Raw genomic sequence first — 22,312 nt, 5'->3', positions numbered from 1 at the left:
AAATAAGGTAATAATTATGTGCTGCATCTGTATCATTGCTTATCATATACATATACTTACACACACATACATGTATGTCATGTGTGTATGTGGGTTTGTGTAGTGCACAAATAACAAAATAAAAGTATTGCAGCACCAGACAAGTTTCATTTGTATTTGTTGTCTGTCTGTGAAATTTCAGCACACCTAGCACTGGCTGAATTGCGGCTTCCATGTTTACAAATTGGCAGACTTCACAAAAAAATTACCCTGGTGTCCCCATTAATAATGGCAAATATTGTCCTAACTAACATTTGTACACCGTATTGTTTCTTGCATTATCCCCTACTTTCATTAAAGTTTTAGAATATAAATACATATTCTAAACATAAGTGAGCAAAGTTGGTGATGTCCATTTGCATAGCCAAGGGCTTTTCCATCTCTTCCCCCACCCTCTCCCTGTCTTCCCACCTCACTCCTTTCATTTTTGTGGAGAAGTTAACTCAGAATCTGATGCAGTTCAAAAATAACCTCAAGGCCATTCCGGGAACAATTCAGCTAATCCACTCACATCACATGCAGCAATGCACTAGCAAGCTGCTAAGTTGTCAGATGTGTCAGTGAATGTGTACAATTGATTCAAGAGAAACAGATGAGTGTTTACAGAGGACAGTTGGCATTCACTAGTGTATAGCTAAAAGTGGGAAATTGGAACCTTCACTGGAGGCAATCATATGTGTATGTTGATTTCACATTTGCAGCCATCTATCTTCCTCTGTGTGTGTGTGTGTGTGTGTGTGTGTGTGTGAATGTGCACACACATACACATATGTGTGAGAAAGAGAGAGATTTCCTTTCTCAGATATAGTCTGTCTACCCTCCAGGGGCTTTTCTGCCAGAATGGATTCAGTTCTAGAGAAATGCATCATGAGCGATAGAGATTTAGTGTCCTGGTGAATTAATGACTGCTCTGCTCCCATCCCAAATAGATCTGGGTTATCTTTATGGTCAGAGGAGATATGGCTTCACACCCACCTCACTGTGTTCTCAATGTATCCTGTCTCCACGTGGAGAAGATCCTCAATCGTTTTCTTGTGCAAACCATCTGCTCTTTTTCAACCTCCAGAAAATCAACGTACTCCCACATTCAAAGAAAGTTTAGTCAACAAATTTTTGGTAAAATGTTTTATTTCGGTTTCTGTGGTCTCCACATCCAGTTGGACATTGCAAAATAAGGACTTTTCATCTTCCTAGAGACAGACATACTGTACTGCTACCTACTCTTACTTCAACTAGGCTGTTGACATCCTATCAGAGGATCAACACAATCCACGGGTGGCCCAAAATGCTTCGGGTCCTAAGACTAAAACTCCAAATGCCCCCACCAAGCTCTTACCAATTACTATGGGGCCCAATACACAACAATATCATCCAGTGCAAATCCCATTCAAGTGAACTGCGGTACATCTAGACCAGGGGCTCAAGCTCAGTTCAGATGAGTGCTGCATGGGATTGGTTCATTAGCTTGAGGGCCTCACCCTTTCAAGCCTTCTCATGTCGTGATTCAAAAGTATCTAGGAAGTAAAAAATGAAGAGTATTGCGCCGTTAAGCATAAATTTATTAAATATAAAAAGTACCGTGAAACAGAGCTACTTGCAAAACAGTGCTGCAAAACAGCTATTTCACTTTGGCTACTTAGCTGGCAGCATTTTTCATTAACTAGAACACCAATATTTGGTTTTTATTACTGTGCTGATATGCAATATTTCTTCATGATCATACCTAGGATGAAATAAAGTAGGAAAGCCATCCCATTAAGAGCTGCCCAATCCCTTCTTTCTTCTCTCTCCTTGCTGAAAGGGGACATTTTTCCTTTGGTCTCCCCCTGCCCCGCCACTTCTCCTCTCCTTTCCCCTCCTGTGGTCTTGCTTGCTTGTCCTCTGTCCTTCCCACGCTACGCCCATCAGACAGAGCTTGCAACAGGGCAGAAGCTGCAACCCTTCTCTCAACTGCCTCCTCCTTTCTCCTCCAGGCCCCAGCCTCCTGACCTCTTTTTCTGGCTATGCTTTGCTTCCTTGCTGCTCCCACCAGCAGAATTTAGCACCAACTCAGAAACAGCATCCACAATGCAATGTGACAGCAAGTAGGAGTGTCAGAAGGGCCGTGCTGCTTGCAAGAGAGACTCTGAGCATGTTCTATGCAACTTGGTCCACTAGGAGACCTTGTGAGGTCATCGGGCTGAAGTAGTTGCTGCCGGGCTGTTCTTCTCCTTGGAGCTCAGGGCTCTGGCCTTGCTGGGCTATGTCTTCAGCACCTACAAAACATGGATTTTTGCAGGACACAGAAAATGTTTTGGAGAGCGGTTGTTGTCCCCCTCGGCCACAAGCTTGAGACCTTTGGTCTAGACTCTGTCCCATGGTTTGGATTTGTCATCTCTGCCAACTTGAACAGCATCCAAAATGCACTACCTGATGAGACAGCGTTCAGACTGTCTTGCTTTGTTTAACCAAAACTGCCTAAAAGAAAAAAAAATGGTGCCACTGCTCTTCTCTGCACCAGATTCCACTAGCTGGACAAAAGCTTTCTAGGGGTCTCTTTTGGCAACTCAGTCTTTCAACACTATATTTAACTCAACCTTGCTTGCTCCAGCTTAAAACTTGCTGTTTACAGGCTGCTAGTCCAAAGTATAATCTTCTGAGGTGTCTGTTTCTGTTATGGGTTCAATCCCATACACCTTGGCATTGAAATGGCGGTGAGTGCATTTCCAATTCCAAAGCTACGTTTTCCGCTCTACCCTGTGTTCTATCAACCCACCCCACCCCAAATGTACAATACCACCCATCTCTAAATGACACAGGATTTGTAGTGTTTCAAGTTATAATAAAAAAATAAAGAAAAACAAGCAAATAATCTCTATAAATTTTCTCTGGTTTGTGAAGTGGAGTGCAATGTTTCCTGTGTCCCCATCCATGCCTGAAATGGACTGCTCTGTCTCTCTTCGACAGCAAAAAAAAAATGTTCATTTGATTCTCCAGGGGAGAAGGGGAACGGACTGTGCTCAGTTTGTCAGACCTCAACAGGTTCAAGCTGATTGAGGTGGACCCGCATGAGTTGGATGCTGTTGAGGATTTTCTTCTGATGACCAACTAGGCTGATGCCAATGCGCTGGATATCTCTGCAAATGAAAAGAGAAGAAGATCTCAGCCAAGGCTTCGGCACCGTCTAAACTTGCAAACTTATTCAAGTCAACGTAGCCTGGCAGAACATTGGAACCGTTGTGCCATCTTCACCTCTTTCATGGGTAGGAATGCTTATTGCCTTCGAAGAGAATTTGGTGAGAGGTGGGTTGCTCCCGGCATTACTGACGGTTTGGTGTACGCAAAAAATTTGCCCGCACGTGCTTGCTTCGCCCGCGCACCCGGGAGACAAAAATAGGTCTGCGCATGTGCAAAATGTTAAAAAAAGAGAAAAAATACATTTGCGCAATTACAATTGTACTGCGCATGCGTAGAACCAAAAATCAAGATGGCGGCCCCGTAGGAGAACCAGTTTAGGGGCATGGCAGGCCTGGGTCTCTGCCGGTTACAGCGGGCCAGCCACCAAACCACTAACGGTTCAGCCAAACCGGTCCAAACTGGTAGGAACCCACCTCTGGCACATCCTTTTTCTTCTAAGAATGAATAATGGCTATTGTAAAAAAAAAAGGACTTCTATGGTATACCATGAATGGTTGGAAACTGTATATCACATGGTTTTTGGTGTGTTATCTTGGAGCATGCCATGATTTTGCTGCAGATCATAGAACAATGATGGCAGAAAATATTTTTATTTATCTATCTTATCTATAGAGCTGTTTATTTTTCCCACAGTGACTCTGGATGGCATACAAGCTAAAACAATGGGGGGAAAAGTCATAAAAGCACCTACCAGCTAATTACAAAATTTGTATCTCTTAATGCTTTTATGACACAACACAGGCAAAATAAACCAAGATACTAAGGAGACAAATGTACTCTTAAATGAAATATTTCATTCCTCCTGAACTTTTTTTTTTTAAAAAAAAACAATCTATTTTTGCCCCTCCGCGACATTATTGTGTCGTTTAGATGCCCACTGGGATTCTTAACTGTTGAAGGAGAAAGGCAGGAGAAGGATGGCCCCAGTCCCAGAGAAAACTGTTAGTCATGCTGAGTCCAAAGTTTCTTACGTTTGGATTACTGCAACGTGTGCTAGATGGGGCTGCCTTTGAAAATGGCTGAAGGTACAACAGGGGTGCCATTTGGCTGCCCACCTGCTGCCCACTGAAAACTGGTACAGCAAAGGACATCTCAATTGCAGGGGCTATTTTGGTTGCCAGTCACCTTTTTGTGGCATGAATCTTCATTATTTTCAGAATCACCTAGTATGGGTGAAGTCTGCTTGCCTTCTAGTTTGTTGCCAAGCGGGCATCTGGCAAGTTTCCTTTCCCTGGGATGTCCTGGATTCTAGCATTGTCAATCAATTACTTCATTCTGAAATAGCTTGCACTCAGAACAGGTCCTTCCCTTTACTATTATCATTCATGACAGCCATAAAAACTGCCTTTTACAGGGTCTTCTAAGCAAAGGGTGCCCTGTAGCAGATGGCAACACTTTAGGAGAGATTAAGAATTTGTTTAGTTAATGTTGTTGTTTGCAGGTGTTTGTATGGTACAGTTGCGTTGTTTAAAGGATGTAAACTGCCCAGAATCTTTGAAGGAAGTGGCATACAGATGTACCTTATGTACAATATAATCCTCGCTGAACTAAAGGGATGATTCTGGATCAGAATAAATCAGCTTCCTATGTCATTTCACATTGTCGTCAAAACTTCAAACAATGTTTTACTGAAGATTCCACCATATACATATGTATGTAAAATTAATAGTTAATTGGATGACTAGCAGATTGATACTTGCATGTAACTCTTTAAAAGAATGCAATACTTTTCACAGATTTTGTGTGTGTGTGTGTGTGTGTGTGTGTGTGTACTCATTCATACATATAAATGATGTAAAAAGGCCTGAGTATTTAAAGTCATCTAGGGCAGGGGTGTCAAACTGACAGCCCAGGGCCCAGATGCATCATGCAAGGGTCACACCCACCCCTGCTTTATCAGGGGGAAAAACATCGCAATACTTCATGTGACGGCAATGTGACACCACGGGTTTGACACCTGTGATCTAGGACCATTTGCAGAAAAAAAAGTTGCATCTATAAACTTTTCAAAATGATTTAAAATGATTTTTAAAATGATTCTATATATCTTTTAATTTTTGATTGGGAGCTGCCCTTAATTGTCTGAAAGATAGTGGCTACATAAATACTTTAAATAAATAAGTAAAAATATTGAGTAATGGACACTGCTCTACAGATTAATGCTGGCCAAGGGAATGCAAAAACATAGGGATGGGTCATGTGTGGTCTTCTATATGTACCACATTTCCCCAGAATCCTGGTCCTGCCTGAATTTATAAAATCACACATTCTAGCTTCACCGTTTCTTAGTGCTTACAATACAGCACATCCAAGCATGGCCTCACCAAATAACAGCACCTGGGCCAATCTTACCCAGGCTTGAAAAGTAAGTGAGATCATCGTGATAATATTTGGATAGGAATTCAGGGCTTCTAAATAGACTAGATCAGTGATGGCGAACCTTTTTTGGCTCACGTGCCATAAGCAGGGGGAGCGCAGGTGTGCCGCACCCATAATGCAATGTGCGACTCCCCCAGCACGCATGCATGCATGACAGGCACTCCCTCCATTTTGTGCATGCTTTTTTCACCCTCCCCAGGCTCCAGAGGCTTTATAGGAGCCTGGGGAGGGCGAAAACAGTCTCCCCCCCCCCCGGAGGCTTCAGGAGCTTCCTTGAAGGCTCCGGAGGGCTTAAACAGGCCCTACGGGCAAACCGGAAGTTCGGGAATGGACTTCCGGTTTGTTCGTAGGGCCTGTTTAAGCCCTCCAGAGCCTTCAAGGACCTTCCGGAGGCTTCCCTGAAGGCTCGGGGGTGGGGGTGGGGAGGCTGTTTTCACCCTCCCCAGGCTCCTATAAAGCCTCTGGAGCCTGGGGAGGGTGAAAAATGGCTTTAAAAATGCTGACAGGGGAATGTGTTGCGTGCCCTGACAAATGGCTCCACCTGCCACCTGTTTGCCATCCCGGGACTAGATTTTCTCAGCTTTAAATATATTTATAATATATATTCATTCAATTTTTTATAATTTTATAAACTATTATAATATAATATTATACATTTATAATATTAAAATAGACTGTTTTGTAGGCAAATTGACCTAATCTTGGCATCAGGCTGTAGATTAGGCTTTAGATTACAATCACGTCACTACCTGGCCTATCATAGCATATTTTCTGGCCAAATATATGCTTTCCATTTCCCACACTTAGGGAGAAACAATATCCAATTCTGCACACACAGTCCATGTTGAAACACTTTTAGTGAATAATAGATGTTCAGAAAGACATAGTCTTTCTTTTGAGAACGATGACTCCTTTCTTCCTATTCACTCAAAGAAGAAATACCTCTATATATTTCAAATCACACCTGAACTGGAGGACATTTTGACCCATACTCTTGTCTCTCTTTTCAAATACAAATGATATACCACAATTGTAAAACCACAAAGAGCATGTAGCCATGAAAGCCAAACTTGCGCTTAACTGCAGGCTCAATCGCACTGCCACATAATAGGAGATGCTGTTCTTACTCTAAAGTCATGCGTGAGATGACATCAAATGTAGTCAGGCCAGCTTGGTCAAAGTTATCCTTGTAACGTCCCATCTTAATGGCATCCAGCCATTCGTGGGCATTGGAGAGTGAAGGGAAGTCTGGGGGTGAGTTGCTCAGTAGATGTTGGGACGGCCTATAAAGAAGAAGAGAAAAGGGACACTTCAAAGAGCACAAGAACATACTGCGACATGCTCAGCATCAGCCATTCAAAACGCTGCAGGAGAAGTGGTGAAGTACGTGACTTTTGAAACATGCAGAAGACACTATGGGGAATTGCTGCCAACCTCAGTTCTGCCAGTTACACCTGCCAAGTAGCCCTGAGCAGGGGTGAAATTCAGCAGGTTCTGACAGACTCTGGAGAACTAGTAGCAGAAATTTTGAGTAGTTCGGAGAACTGGCAAATACCACATCTGGCTGGCCCCAGAGTGGGGTGGGAATGGAGATTTTGCAGTATCCTTCCCTTGCCACACCCACCAAGCCATGCCCAAAGAACCAGGAGTAAAGAAAGTTGAACTTCACCACTGGCCTTAGGTCTTAGATGGATTTTATTTGTGCTTTCTACTGGCGCACCTGATACCTGAAGAGGTTTTCAATGGAATTTAAACCATGTTGCTAAAGGAGGCTCTTGTTATTCCTCTTCTAAAATACTATATGTTTTGCCTTTCTTCCTCTCAGCTTTGGACAGAAATAAAGGCACCTTTATGCATTCAAAGTTGTTGTATTTTTAAATAAAAAAAGCTATGTACAACTAAGGATTCCTCTCTTCTTTCCCGGCTCTGGATGAAAGTTTGTAAGACCCATGGGAAAATGTCTCCATGCCAACAGGATGGACTTCCTTCCTCACTTCTGAATTCATCTAATCTTGGCTGCATCTTTCCCCAGGGAACTCCTCTTTGTTGACCCCAAGTTTTTAGTTGTATAAAGCTAAGAAAAACACATGGGAACATAGGACTTTCTAAAGCATTATTATCAGCTGTTTTTTGAGAAGGTTCCACCATCACCTCATCCCCACCAGAGGCAGACCTCTCTTTACCAATTTCATGTTTTCACCTTTGCTCATTAGATACTGTGATCAGTTGCAAGACACACACCTTGCTCAATTCACAAGCCATCGCCTTCAAGAATTTTCCTAATTTAACTGCCCACCATACAGCTGTTCACTTAATAAACATCTGAAATCAAGCATTCTATTAATAGAGCACAATAATAATCACCATCATCCATAGTGGAATGAGAGTAGGATATGAGCCACAATACTCTTTTTTCGCCGAACCGGCAGGAAAAAAAGGCTTTAAAAAGCAGAAAAAAAGCTTCTGACGATATATATATATAGCTTCTCACAGCTATATATACATATATACATATACATATGCATCATATACATACATACATACATACATACGTACACATATATTATGCATATATACATACGTACATACATGCATGGGAAAGAAGGTGATGCAATTGATGAGGACTTAGAAACAAGAGATAAACTTTGGCTTCTATGGGTGAAAGGAAGAAACTAGTTGTATATAGCCCCTCTATAGGCAGATAACTAATTTCTCCCTTTCACCCATAGAAGCCAAAGTTTATCTCTTGTTTCTAAGTCTTCATTAGTAGCAATATATATATATATATATATATATATATATATATATATATATATATATATATATATATATATATATATATATATATATATATATATATATATATATACATATACATATACATATACATATACATATACATATACATATTTGTGTGTGTGTGTGTGTGTGTGTGTGTGTATTGAGTTACAACCCCTGGTATGCCCAAATATGGGAGGAAGCATACTGCTTCCTTTCTCTGTCTATCGGCTCATCACAAGAGACCATCCAGACAGAAAGCTATTATTTTTAATGTTGCCTTTGTTATTTGTGTGCGTTTGTGCTGATAAATAAATCTTGTGATGAGCCGATAGACAGAGAAAGGAAGCAGTATGCTTCCTCCCATATTTGGGCATACCAGGGGTTGTAACTCAATACATACCTATTTTCCTGGCCTAGCTGATAAGGAAGAGAGCCCGTGGCTTAGTGCTTAAACCGACCCTACGAGCAAACCGGAAGTCCATTCCTGAACTTCCTGTTTGCCCATATGGCCATAGGTTCGCCATCCCAGACCTAGAATGTATGCTTGATTTCTAAATTTCAAAACACAGCTCTTCTATCATCCCTTCCAATTTGTGGATTACTCACTTCCCTGATGCTCGCTTCCTACCTGCTATTTCCTGTGCCAGTCGCTTTGAGAGCGGATGGTTTGCGAATCATCTTGTCCAGGGCATTGACTATCTGTTCAAATTTGGGCCTCTGGACCCGTTCTTTCTGCCAACAATCCAACATCAGCAGGTGCAAAACAGTAGGGCAGTCTGGAGGTGGTGGAAGACGGTAATCCTGGTCGATAGCATTGATTACCTACAACAAAGGAAGAAAAGCATAAGGACATGCTCCCAGTGGCATATACATGAATGCTATCCAAAAAGTAAATATCTAGTTCAAAGCATGTACTTTTAGTGCTTGAGCCACATTAAAACCTACATCCTGATTGGACATGTCCCAGTAGGGCCTCTCTCCATAGGACATGACTTCCCACATTACAATGCCATAGCTCCAGACATCACTTGAGGATGTAAATTTGCGGTACTGGATAGCCTCTGGAGCTGTCCAACGAATGGGAATCTTGCCACCCTATAGTTTTAAAGGAAAAGAAGAGCAGTATGCATCAGACAGCTCTCAGTTCAAAGCAAGTCCTCTGGTATCGTCAGTTCTTAGATTTAAAAAAGTAAGCTAATAGAGCAGAAAGAGAGTCCTAGTAATAGAACTGAAATTCTTACAGAGTGCATTCCAAAACAATGGCAGTTTCATTATATAAAACCTGCGACAATCAAAAGAAGGGCTATATTTGCTGTCTTGAATTTTTATAAAAATAATTAAGGTATAAATTAAAAAAGTAAATATCATTAAAATGTACCTAATTCCTCAGTATAAAGAGAAACAAATCATGTTTTTCACTTTATTTAGATGACTGATAACTTTAGTAGAGAGACTCAGAGATGCTCTGCTCAGAGTCCCCTGAACCACGAGACGGGTGGCAAATAAATTTGATAAATTAAAATAAGACAACACTGAAATATACCACAGTGCAAACACAGAATCCTGCCCTGATTATTACAGATTCATGAAAAAGTATTTTCTCATATAAGAACTTACCAAGGCCCCAGTGTAGGTTGGGTTTGAAGCATCATCTTCTAAGAATCTTGACAAGCCAAAATCTGACACTTTGCAAACCAAGTTGCTGTTGACCAGGATATTACGGGCAGCCAAATCCCGGTGAACATAATTCATATCTGAGAGATAACGCATGCCAGCTGCTATGCCCCGCAGCATGCCAACCAGCTGCAACATGCTGAATTGACCCTCCTTTTGCTGTAAGTTACAAACAAGAAAGAAGAGCTTCTATGACACATTAGTATATAAATGTTTTCTAATTTCTCATCTGCATCAGTAGTTTGACAATTCCAACGCAGGCTGAATAAGATGATGCTGAATAATTACAGCTGGATGCAAGATTCAATTGCACCTGACATGTGTTATAGGAAAAGACTCAAGAAGCTATTAGCTTTTCTGAATTTACCATTTCCAGTCTAGTTCTTTCTAAAGTGCAATATTTATGCTTGGCTTTTGCAGGTAGAACTTCTTGTTTTTCTCTATGAAAAAAAAAATCACCATCACAGTGCAGCATTAATTCAATCCTCATCTCTGTCTGATGTGCTTTCTGTTTGGAAAGCGTATTTTGGGATCAATCTCTAGAGTGTGACAGCTCAAAACCAGGCATAGCAACTTCAGTGGAAATTGGATAAAGATGCTAGAAGTGAAAAAAGATTAACAAATAAATGCAACAATATGGAAGCTTCGGGAATCTTAAAGAGCTGGAGATACTAAGAGATTATATTACACTATATGGCATATTGAAAGCAGTGAAAAGATAAGCAGTTTAGAGACTTTATAGAGGTAAAGTCTGAACAGATAAAAACCTGGTGCGTTTAGCAATGTTGCCAAATTAAACATATTGGAAGTAATTAATATCTTCAATAAAAAGGGGGCCGCTCAAAAGGAAATCACTTACGAGTCGAAGAATTTCGATCCCCAAGTAAATACAAAGGCTTTATATGCTTTGCAAATATTTCAGAAGTAATTGAAACCTCGGAGGAACACTGCATTTCAATAACATTGGCATCACATTGGATTTAAAAGGCCACCAAAATAAATGACTCTAGGCAGCACCAAGTATTAAAACATCATTAAAAAATCGAAATATAAATCTATGCCATTCAAGAAAACCTCCTGCTGCGGTAAAACATGCATTAACTTTAATGAGTAGATTCCTTCAAGCTGCTGCATTTTTTTTTCCAGGCTCGCACAGAAAAAAGAATTTGGCTGATTCAATTAGTAGTAGAGAAGGGATGTGCTTTAGCAAGATCCAAAGCACTTTACCAACTCCAGTATGATGTTACTTCTGAAGCCAACATCCATATGCAGTACATGATCTCTAAATGTTTTGGAGATGAGTTATTGAAGAAAAAAGATGAGATGCCACCCATATCTCCGTGACCACCATGGGTGGAATGAACCAAGAGACTTTGGGAATAACAGCATTTGCAATTTCACGCCTTCCTACCCCTGGCCTGATTTTCACACTCCTTCTATTAGGAACTTGTATCCAGCTATTATAGTTCCTGCATTAAAAGCTGCAAAGCGCATTTGGAAGATGCTGAGACAGTTGTATAATTTTTGACCCTTATTTACACGAGAAGATGACGCTCCAGGAAAATCCTAGTTTGAAAACAGCAGAGGATTCCTTTTCTTTTGAAATCATAGGCAAATAGGAATATGAAAACTCTGGATCCTTTTATTGTCAACTGGATTTTTAAATCATGAGTAATTGCAAAAGTACTTTAGATTGCCTAAATGGGCAGAAGAGAAGTACATTCAATTAAAGCATCTCTTTATTTGGCAATCTGATTCAGGTGCATTAGCAGCTTCTAAAACACATGAATTAATATGGAAATTTGAAACCTGTTTCTACACTAATAAAAAAAATGCATTCTCGTTTCCACAACTCATTGATAAACAAAACCTTCACTGGCCTTCATGAGAAGGAGACCAAAATAGTCACTAGTAGAACTAGATTTCTAATCTTATAAGAACAGAAGATCTTCAGGCTATAACATTCATTTTGAGAACTTGGAATATTATTGAGATCTGATATAAGAGGTAGTATGCCCAGTGAGATCAATAAAATGTCTAAATCAGAACTAAATCTCTGTCCAATTCATCAGGTTTAGTCAGTCATTTAATTTTAATTAATATTAATTTATGTTTTAAAAACCAGATGAGGTAAATAGAACATTTTCCACTAATGGCGACCATCTAAAAAGCGAATGCTAACTCTGAAGTTTCCATTTTTAATATTCATCTTCCAATATACAAAAGCTACTGCATTTAAAAATATTATTGAGACATAAAGTGGTTTAATCTATAGCAGTTTGCAAACTTTGATAATAACATCAAAAAGCTCTATTCCAGGATATGTATTCCCGATTGTGTACAGTAACAGTTAATTATTGGGAGATTCTGAATTAATATTACTATGAACATTATATGAATGCCTATTATGTATACAAAGAACCAATTATATAGGGTTAAACATGAGTAAAATTTCATTCATGCTGTAAAATTAAGGACTTTATCTTTTGTAATAGATTATGGTATGAATAATCTTTTAAAATATTATTGCCTGATTTTATTGTAAGGACATTTGACTACCTATTGAAATAATTGGGGAAAACAATAAACAGGATGTATAATATTTTAATAGAGTTTACTGATTCTCTGAATCTTTCAGTTAAGAAATAATTAATATCTTGATAGAAGCTGGTGATCCGTATAGATAAGGATCAACAAGAATACACTGAAAATAATCTAATGGTGAATTTAATATAAAATACATTTACACTTCTAAAACACATTAGAATTTGGGAATATTAATAAATGTTAAAAATATGTGTATCATAGTACTCAAACTTAAATGATATTGTAAAAAACTGTAGTATGGGCACACCCCATACAGAGATTAGTAATCTGAGCGGATTCTTTAGTGACATGCAAAAAGGATAACAACAAAGATAATAGATGCTAATATGCTTTTTTGGTTTGGATCTCAAGAAAATTGCTCATTCTGTAGTGCCTTTTAAGTTGATGTAACAAATAACTAACTTGGTATCTGTGACTGTGTGTGCGTGCATATCTTTATATGCTTGATCCCAAGAGGAAAAACATTTATTTTGATCTTGTTGTGGCAACTATATCAAAGAGAACAAAACAATTAAGCAATAATAATTCATCCACTGCTGGATGAATGTCTAAGAAACATTTGGGATAATTTATTATGATAAAAAAACCAATTTGTAAGATTAGAGTATGATTAGGGATGCATATAATCATCTTAATTTATTCTGTTTTGAAACTGCAGATAAACAACAAATTACTATGTTATTCATTGTCTATGATTTCGATAAGTTTGTGTTGTATAATTCTTAATTAATTTAATAAGGTAACACATTATGAATGCTTACTATGCATTCTTGAATATTTTATATTGTAAGACATTGGCTTCGTCTTTCGCTACATCTGGACATCTTATTCAACAATTCCTTTGATTTCTGAGTTTTTGTTAATGATCCTATTAATATTAAAGTACATTTTAAAACTATAAAAATGCCACAACAGTTGCAAGCATAGAAAATTGAGTTCAGTTTCTTTAGAAGCATACATTCATTTTTAAATGAATATATTCACCAGAATGTATAGAAGATTATATCTTCTGTGCTTGCATATGAACTCCAGAGTACATGTCTGTATACATATCACACCATCCCTTTTCAGAGTAAGCAATATTATGCAAAGTGCAGAATAGGAATAAGAAAAATAAGTCAATGAAATTAAATTCATTGAACAAGGAAAGAAAGAAAAGTAAGCTAAATCTAGATTATAACAAAATCATTCATGCATATGCATTTCTCCATACCATGTCAACCTTGCCAACCATGGTTGATTTTACAGCAGTGAATCATTGCTTTGTATGTTGCCTTTTGTATTTTAAAATTCTTGCCTCTTTGTTTGGGGTGACTGCAATACTCCATCCAGTCATGATTTCTCGTTCTGCCTCTTGACCCATTCAGTCTTTCTTTCTTTTTCTTTTTTTCAATTTGATCCTCATTCATTCTCTTCATACAAACACACCTACGCGCTCATTTCATATTTGTCACTTGCTTTTGTATTCAATCAATGTGCATTTCAGCTTCGGTTCACTCTAGTCCCTAACTCTATCCCCACTGCATTCAAGTTACTTTTATTGTCTTCTGACATTACCAACTCTCATTTTCATATAACGAAGGAGAAGAATGATTATACATAATTTTACTTTTGGAGAGAAACATTTCTTTCTATATATACCACCCGTTGTCTTTCTTCAAATTTCTCCTTTCAATTCCCCATATTTAGTAAGTACAATATTTTATATACCGAAATTCATCTGCTTCTTAGTTTTTGCCATTTGTGTATAACCTAAAACACTCCACCCTTCCTTGTCAAACACAATCACTTGGGTTTGCAGTACATGGTACCGTAAGGAGAGACTCTTAACATTTACAGCAAGTAATTTTATCTTATCATAACATAGCATAAATATATAACCCAACATAAACTTCATACAAAAGCCTATAAGTGTTTACATCCTCAGCCAACACCTCTCCAATGATCCAACACCATAAGCATATCCATAAATATATTATGCAAAGACGGAAATATGGTACAATTTTTTGTTTTATTCCCTGCTTAGTGCTGAAGCCTACCATGCTTCCAAGGACAGTACATAATGCTTCCATTATATACTGACCTTATCATATTCAGCAACAACCATCAACTGCAGCCTCACATAAATGTCTCAAAATTTCATTTATCATTTCTCTTCATAATCAAACATACAATAAACATATTCACATTCATATATTTCTCAATGACTTGCTGAAGAGCAAATATCTGGTCGCCCTTCTAAAGTTAAGGCTGCAAATTTTACCTCTCCTAACCCTTCATTAGAATTCTGCCAACACCTTGCCAGGCATATTTAACAACTAAAACCCAATGTAATTTGTACATTCACTCTTGTTTCCATTCCCTTCGCATAGGGAACTCATATCAGCACTCTTTCAAATGTCAAGTAGAGATGCAGCCTTCACATCTGCTTTACACAAATTATTCAGCCACTTCACAAGCAAATCACATCTCAATTTTAACATTTCTCCAGGTAAACTATCTACAATTTTGTAGCCCTACCATTTTTCAACATTTATTACAGCATAATTTATTTTAAACTGAACATACGCCTAAACACATATTCCAAATAAAGATAACTTTTTCAAAGCAGATTCTCACCCATCACCATTTTATGTCTCTGTTTTGAGTCTCTGAAGAATCCAGCCACTTTTCTGTACTGCACTGTAATTTCCCTCCTTATCATATTCTTTCAAGCACATTGAACCACTTTCACCCAAACCAATCTCTGATTCTTCCTATCACTTGAGTATACCCTGCCACTGTCATTAACCTACAAATTCCTGTTTTCATACTCCAACCACAGCCTAGAAGACAGCAATGCTCTGCTCTTCTCTAAAAATAGGTCCCCTTTTTTCCAATTATAGCTATTGATTGGTTGAGAAATATATCTTGGTTATGATTGAAACACATTCCTTCAACTGATATTTCCTGCTTCTTTCCAGGGAAGGGCTTTGTATGCTTCGTGTTTTGCTGATTTGTAATTTCTTTGTTTAAATTGTTGTGAGCCGCAGAACCATTGAAAGCTGGCCAGCATACAAGTTTAATATATTATGGTTGGTTGTACAGTCAGACACATGTTTAGACTGGAATTGTCATTTCGGTCTACCTATTAAATCTTTCTGAAGGACCTGGGATAGGCAGATGTTGTCATTTTGATGGTGTAAAGGTATCATTTCAGGATGTAAGCTATTCCAGGTAAAGCTGCCTTTTGCAATTGACTGTTGATGATTTTATCAATGTCAATGGTATTCTGGTGGGGCTCCAGATGTTTTGCAATTGCACCCAAGGTGCCTAATTGTACTGGTACTATCTTTGCTTTCTCTTGCCACTGCCATTCTACTTCTATTTGGAGGTCTTTATATTTTGTGATTTTTCTTCTTATTCTATTAGTTCTCTCCAGGTATTACAATACAAGAATCAGTAGGACGATAAAATGAAGAAGCTAAAGTGCTCGAGGACTTTAACATTCAAACAGACAAGCATCTGCCACACAACACATCACAGTTAACAACTGTTGATAAGAAAGACAAAACGTCTGGATAATATATTAATAGAGTTGGGCATATAGTCACCCACATGCTCAGACTGGATTATGGGATTTTTGTCCACTGATAAAGTATAATTATTATTATTACTATTCAGATGTATATCAGCCCCACATACTTTAATGATGCATTCCTTACAAATGCTCAAAAGTAACTTAAATAAATGAATAGTAATAAATATAGTAGATGTAAAATGAAAGGGGGGAAGTGACGCAGGCAAGGAAAGTAGGGAACTGAGATGGTCATACCCGGAGGAAGGAATCCAGAGAACCATTCTCCATGAATTCGGTGACAATCATGACGGGACGGCTCTTGGTGACCACACCTTCAAGGCGGATAACATTTGGGTGCTCAAACTGTCCCATGATGCTGGCCTCACTTAGGAACTCCCGCCGCTGCTCATCGGTGTAACCGGCCTTCAGGGTTTTAATAGCCACCATGTATTCACGCTTCCCTGGAGGCTTCAAGCGGCCAAAACACACCTCTCCAAATTCTCCTGCCAGGAGTAAGGGATGGAAAAGACACCACATCAGCCAGAGGAGGAACTGGTGTTTGCATAGTTTAAATGCAGAGGGAAATAAGGCTTTGGGTCCTGCTGCTTTGAGAACCAAGCACTTCATCACTTTCTGGAGTTTGTTTCATTGGTAAGGTTACTATAATGCCCAGGTTCAAATCAGGCAACACAATTCCCTCTTTTATTTTTGACACAGATTTTGACAAACTCCAAGGTTTTGAACTTCGACACAGATTTCTTTTATTTTTATTTATTTATTATTTGGTTTGGTTTGTCAAGCATGTATGAGAAAACAAGTATAAGTATGAATATAACATGTAAACATATAAGTATAAGCAGGTATAAATATATACAAAAGAAATGAGTACAAATAAATGGGAACAGTAGGACAAGGACGATAGGCACGCTGGTGCGCTTATGCACGCCCCCTTACAGACCTCTTAGGAATGGGGTGAGGTCCACGGTAGACAGTTTAAGGTTAAAGTTTTGGGGGTTTGAGGATGTAACAAACAGAGTCAGGTAGTGCGTCCCAGGCATTGACCACTCTGTTGCTGAAGTCATATTTTCTGCAATCAAGTTTGGAGAGGTTTACTTTGAGTTTGTATCTATTGTTTGCCCGTGTATTATTACGGTTGAAGCTGAAGTAGTCATTGACAGGTAGGACATTGTAGTAGATAATTTTGTGTACTAAGCTTAGGTCAGACTGTAGGCGGTATAGTTCTAGATTGTCCAGATCCAAAATTTCAAGCCTAGTGGCATAAGGTATTCTATTGCGAGCAGAGGAGCGGATTGCTCCATCTGAGAAAGGTTTTTTTTTTTAATGAAACATGATAACTTTAAGATGGGTGGATTTCAATTCCCAGAATTCCCGAACCAGTATGGCTGGGGAAATGCTGAGAGTGGAAGTCCATCTATCTTAAAGCTGTCAAGTTTGAAAAACATCCAGCAGCAATTTGCCTGGGGAAAAAAAAAAACCAGAATCAAACTAACAAATACACATAAAAAGCAAAGCTCTTTCTTGAACAAAAGAGAAGCTAGAGTAGATTAAGAGCCTTGTGCCATTCAGGAGCAAAGAATATCAGAGAATAAGAAGAGCTCAGTCTTGAGCTTCATCCTCCACCAATTTTTTATTTATTTGTTTATTTATATTCTGTCTTTATCGTTTTCACAAATAATTCAAGGCAGCAAACACATCCAACACATCTTCCTCCTCCTATTTTCCTCACAACAAGAACCCTGTGAGGTGAGGTGAGCGGAAAGTGACTGGTCCAAGGTCACCTAGCTTTCTTTCATGGCTAAGGTGAGACTGAACTCAGAGTCTCCTGCTTTTTAGCCTGCTGCCTTAACCACTAGACCAAACTTGCCAAAAAGAATACCAGGCTTTTACAGGGAGTTATTTCATACCTCTATATACATTTCTTATATAATGCTGCTTTCTTTTTTCCTCCTGCAACTCACTCTGTCCTTTGTAATTCTGGTCATTGTATATATTTTGCATTGGTGTGCAATTACATCATGAGGAAATGATTCCCATCCTATTTCGGCAGCAGGTGTGAACTGAATAAAATTCTGCCCCTTCTTAAATAATGGGCAAGGGCTGGATGGAAAGAATAGCTGTATCCCCTCATTGTTGCACAGTTCTAGAGATGTGCAGAGCTTCAGATCTAAAGTGGGGGAAATGCTACATTGGGGGTGAGGCAATCCCAGGAAAATATGCAGTTAAATTAACAAGCTCTCAGCAGGGTGCAACAATGCCTTTGAAGCCCGCACGAAAGAGCTGTCAGTGCCTCCTTACCTCAAAGATATATTTTCCTGAGATATATGAGAGCTGAGGAAAAGACATATTTTTATAATAGTTTTATTAAAGATTACAGGTACAACAGTAAAAACTAATACAAACTGGAAAAGCAGAAGAATAAAAAGAAGTAGTACAAGAGGCAGAAAAGAAAGAAAAAAGGGGAAACTACAAAGAGAAATGGAAAGGAAAGAAAAACAAGAATACAGCAAATTAAAAAAAATGGACATCCAAAAATATGCATCTTTTTAAGGAGGCACCAAACATGTACAACCCATCTACTTTGAAGCATCTTTTGTTTTGGATCTGAAGCACAGAACATTGTTACACACTACTTTTCTTAGAATGTACCCAATTTTTAATTTCTCCAACACCTAAGATAAAGCCTGCATGGTGAAGATGTTGTAATGCCACTTGAGTGAAGTTCTATTAGACATTCTAAAAAAAAACTTTGGCAAAAACAGATAAATGGGAGGAACACCAACAATTGGGTAGACCCTTGTCAACATCAATAAGCTCAACTAAACTAAAATGAGTATGCTTAAACTGCAGGTTTACAATGAGAAATTTGAGGCTCCAAGTGAGAACAAGAGTACTGAAAAATAGGGGTTAAGGAGCAAATAAGATAACAGAGATTAAATGAGAAAATATTATTTCATTACCTGATCCAATGACTTCCTCTATCTTGACAAATGATACATCAATTTCCTTGGCAAATTCCCGAATGGCTTCATTGGGGTCTTCATAGGTAGAAGGGTCAATGTAATATTTGACCCCAAGGCCTGGAGGGAGACCACAGACTCCAGAGTCAGTAATGAGCTTGAGAGAAGAGGCAGCTAAAGAAAGAGGAGATTCTCAATCACCTACCCCGAGTGCTTATGTACTGTTGCAGGCGATCTGTGTATGGAGTTTCTCGTCTCTTACTGTGGAAGAAGAAAACATAGAAGGAAAACTAAGATAGGATGATCTTCTTAGATGCATCAGGTCCAAAGGACTCTTCTAGAGCTATGAAAAAGGGGCAGTCAAAAGCAGTCAAAATTATGTTGGATGTTGGGAAAATAATCATGGGGTTTTGCTTGAAGGCGGAAGATGATGAATATCCAATCATTCTATGTCTGCTTGTAAGTTATGCATAGGTCATATTAAGTATAACTTTCTTTCAAGTATAAAGGAGTCAGAAGGAATGCAGAATGTAGCAAATTACTCATGGTGAGGATAGACTAGAAAGAGAAAATATTGTTCTTCTTTTCTTATGATAGCTAAATCTGAACCTCAAATGACAGATTCAGAAATACTTTTATTTGTTTATATAATAGTTAATAGTTAAAAACACAAATAAAAAGGACCAATAAAATATCAGCATAGTATTTTTTCAGCCTTAGCAGAAAGTTGCACTAAATGACCATTTGATCATCCAATGCTGTGACCATAAAATATGCCATTGGTTTAGGGGAGCATTGTTGGAAATTGTAATACTGGAAATGATAACTTTATTCCTTTATTCAAACTTCTTTGAATTTTTATTGAAAAGCAGTTTTTAATAAAATCCTAAAGCAGTTTTCAATAAGGATGGAGGAAGTACAGAGGAACAATAAAGTATGTAGTACAAACTTAATATCGGCTAGTCTGATCTGAGCTCTTACGATGTTCTTAAGTAAATACTGAATGGACACTTATGCAGTGACACTATATAATGACAACGACAGTGGCAATTCTATTGGTTGTTTATCTGACAATCAGATGTAACATAGGCTCAATTTGTGCACTTCTTACTATTTGTTTTGATACACAGAAACGCATATCCATTTATAAAGACAATTTATGCCCATATTCCCAAAAGGTGCTAAAAGGGGAGCCCTGACTATTTATTTGGTGACAAGAGTTTATGATAGATCTCTAAAAGTTGCGTTTTGAATAAGATTTTCAATACATTGGGCAGAGTACCAAGTAAGGATTTGAAATGGATTTGACTGGAACTCCTGTGTGCTCTTAATAGCCTTTAGATTAGATGAATAATCATGTCTAGTTTTGAGATTTGGTGAGTAAACAAAAAAAAAATAGTAACAAATTTCAATTGAAGTTGGAATGAAGATTGAAGCTACAGACTGAAAGACTCCTTTCAAATAGCTTGTTTATTTGATATTTTAAAGAAGTTTTAAACTGATCTATAACAGAGATATGGATTTTTATTTTTTTATTTGGCCAAGGGAGAAATTCATGGGGGAATCTTTTGGGGATACTTGCTAATAGTGGGTAGGTCTGAAACAAGTAGTGACTGGGGAACCCATTACTTTTTCTGACACTCTTTTTATTCTCTTTTTGATAACCACGTCTGCCTCACCAAGTGGCAGATTGCTAGATAAAGGTGAGACAACTCTTACCAGAAGTCTAAACTGATTACTTGGAAGGGCTGTTTGAAATTAGATTGGGGACTGAACCTAGAGGTTGTCTGCCTCTGAATTATAGTGGAGGTGTTTCTTTTTCAGGCTTGGAGTCACATGACTGGAGATGTCACAAAGCGAGTGGGGTTGGCCAAACATCCGTTATCATTGAGTGGGTCTGGGGCAGGGACGTGCGGTCAGGGGAGGCAGGGGAGGCAGAGCCTCACCGCTCTCATCATGAAAATAAAAAAGGGAAAAGGGAAAAGGTGCTGAGGAGCCTTCTGCACATGTCTGGGAATGGGACCACGTGTGCTCTAGCCTCAGCCTCCCTCCTGCACATGTCCCATTCCCCGCCTTCCTGAGTCAACATGAAGGGGGCTGCGGAGTGTGAGTTGCGGTCCCGCGGAGCATGCTCCGTGGTCCCCTTCATGTTAACTCAGGCGTCAGGAAGGAGGGGAATGGGACCACGTGTGCAGGAGACTGAGGCAGCTTCAGCCTCCTGCACACGTGGTCCCATTCCCCGCCTTCCTGAGTCAACATGAAGGGGACCGCGGCTCGCACTGATGACGTCACCAGCCTCACCAGCCATAAACCTCACCGCACGTCACTGGTCTGGGGGTTATAGTAGCAACAAGTTTTGCACAGGAGTATCCATTTATTCTTTTATGCCCAAAACAGAAAAAAATGTAGCTCCTTTGGAGGGAAGAGTGTTCTGGATGCTTTCAACCTCAGCAAACCTAAATAGATCATTTCCGTTATTTCACATTCCCCTTTCCCCCAAAACATTAAAAAAAAGGGGGTCCAAAGGTTTGTGCCGTGGAACTGCAAATGGGTTGCTAATAACAGCCTACAGATTGTCTACTCCTTGTTTACAGTTTTCCAAACATATTAGTAGAAAGAGTATGTCTACAATTGAGGACATATTGACCAAAGGTGCGCTTCTATATCTCTAATCTACAATCCTAACTCTATCACATTTCTCCAGCTATAAGGTCTGAATGTGAGGTCAAAAGAGAAGGTATACCGTCCACAAATATTATATCTGGTTTTCAACTATCATCCTTGTATAATATGTAAGTTGTAGATGTAATGTGAGAAAAAAAAAATAGCAGACCATCTCTCCCAGTAGAGGTCTAGGACATAATAGGATTCCGGTTTGAAAGCAGATTTCCAAAGTCATGCTACACTCCCTTACCTGGGAGTAGTTTCATGTTGAATCCACAATATCTTTACGAGGATGAAAGCAGAACACCCACCTTTTAAAGACAATGGCCAGGATGGCAATGGCAGCAATTACCATGAAGGCCAGTCCACCCAATGCTGAGCCTACAATAAGTGGCAATCGATCCTGCACCATCTCAGAGCGCTCACCTGTCAAAGAAGGAAGGGAGTCCGTTAT

The 22,312-nt window shown here is 38.9% G+C and overlaps 1 protein-coding gene across 1 annotated transcript in view; it reads right to left on the bottom strand.

The window, feature by feature from the left end:
• Positions 1-1,149: 1,149 nt before the first annotated feature.
• The window catches only part of LOC309385770 (ephrin type-B receptor 5), a 202,121-nt gene continuing 180,958 nt past the window's right edge, over positions 1,150-22,312 (bottom strand). The window contains exons 9-17 of the mRNA XM_081940474.1: positions 22,170-22,284; positions 19,400-19,455; positions 19,195-19,314; positions 16,472-16,719; positions 9,994-10,209; positions 9,322-9,471; positions 9,005-9,198; positions 6,723-6,878; positions 1,150-3,155 (exon numbers count right to left, since the gene is read on the bottom strand). Of these exons, the coding sequence (XP_081796600.1) occupies positions 3,047-3,155; positions 6,723-6,878; positions 9,005-9,198; positions 9,322-9,471; positions 9,994-10,209; positions 16,472-16,719; positions 19,195-19,314; positions 19,400-19,455; positions 22,170-22,284 (1,364 nt within the window). The 3' untranslated portion in view covers positions 1,150-3,046. The remainder of the gene's footprint in view (positions 3,156-6,722; positions 6,879-9,004; positions 9,199-9,321; positions 9,472-9,993; positions 10,210-16,471; positions 16,720-19,194; positions 19,315-19,399; positions 19,456-22,169; positions 22,285-22,312) is intronic.

The sequence above is a fragment of the Natrix helvetica genome, assembly GCF_964273705.1.
Source record: "Natrix helvetica genome assembly, chromosome: 2".
Classification (NCBI taxonomy): domain Eukaryota; kingdom Metazoa; phylum Chordata; class Lepidosauria; order Squamata; family Natricidae; genus Natrix; species Natrix helvetica.
Note: the sequence above shows the minus strand (reverse complement) of the source record. Positions and strands in the feature narration are given on the sequence as shown.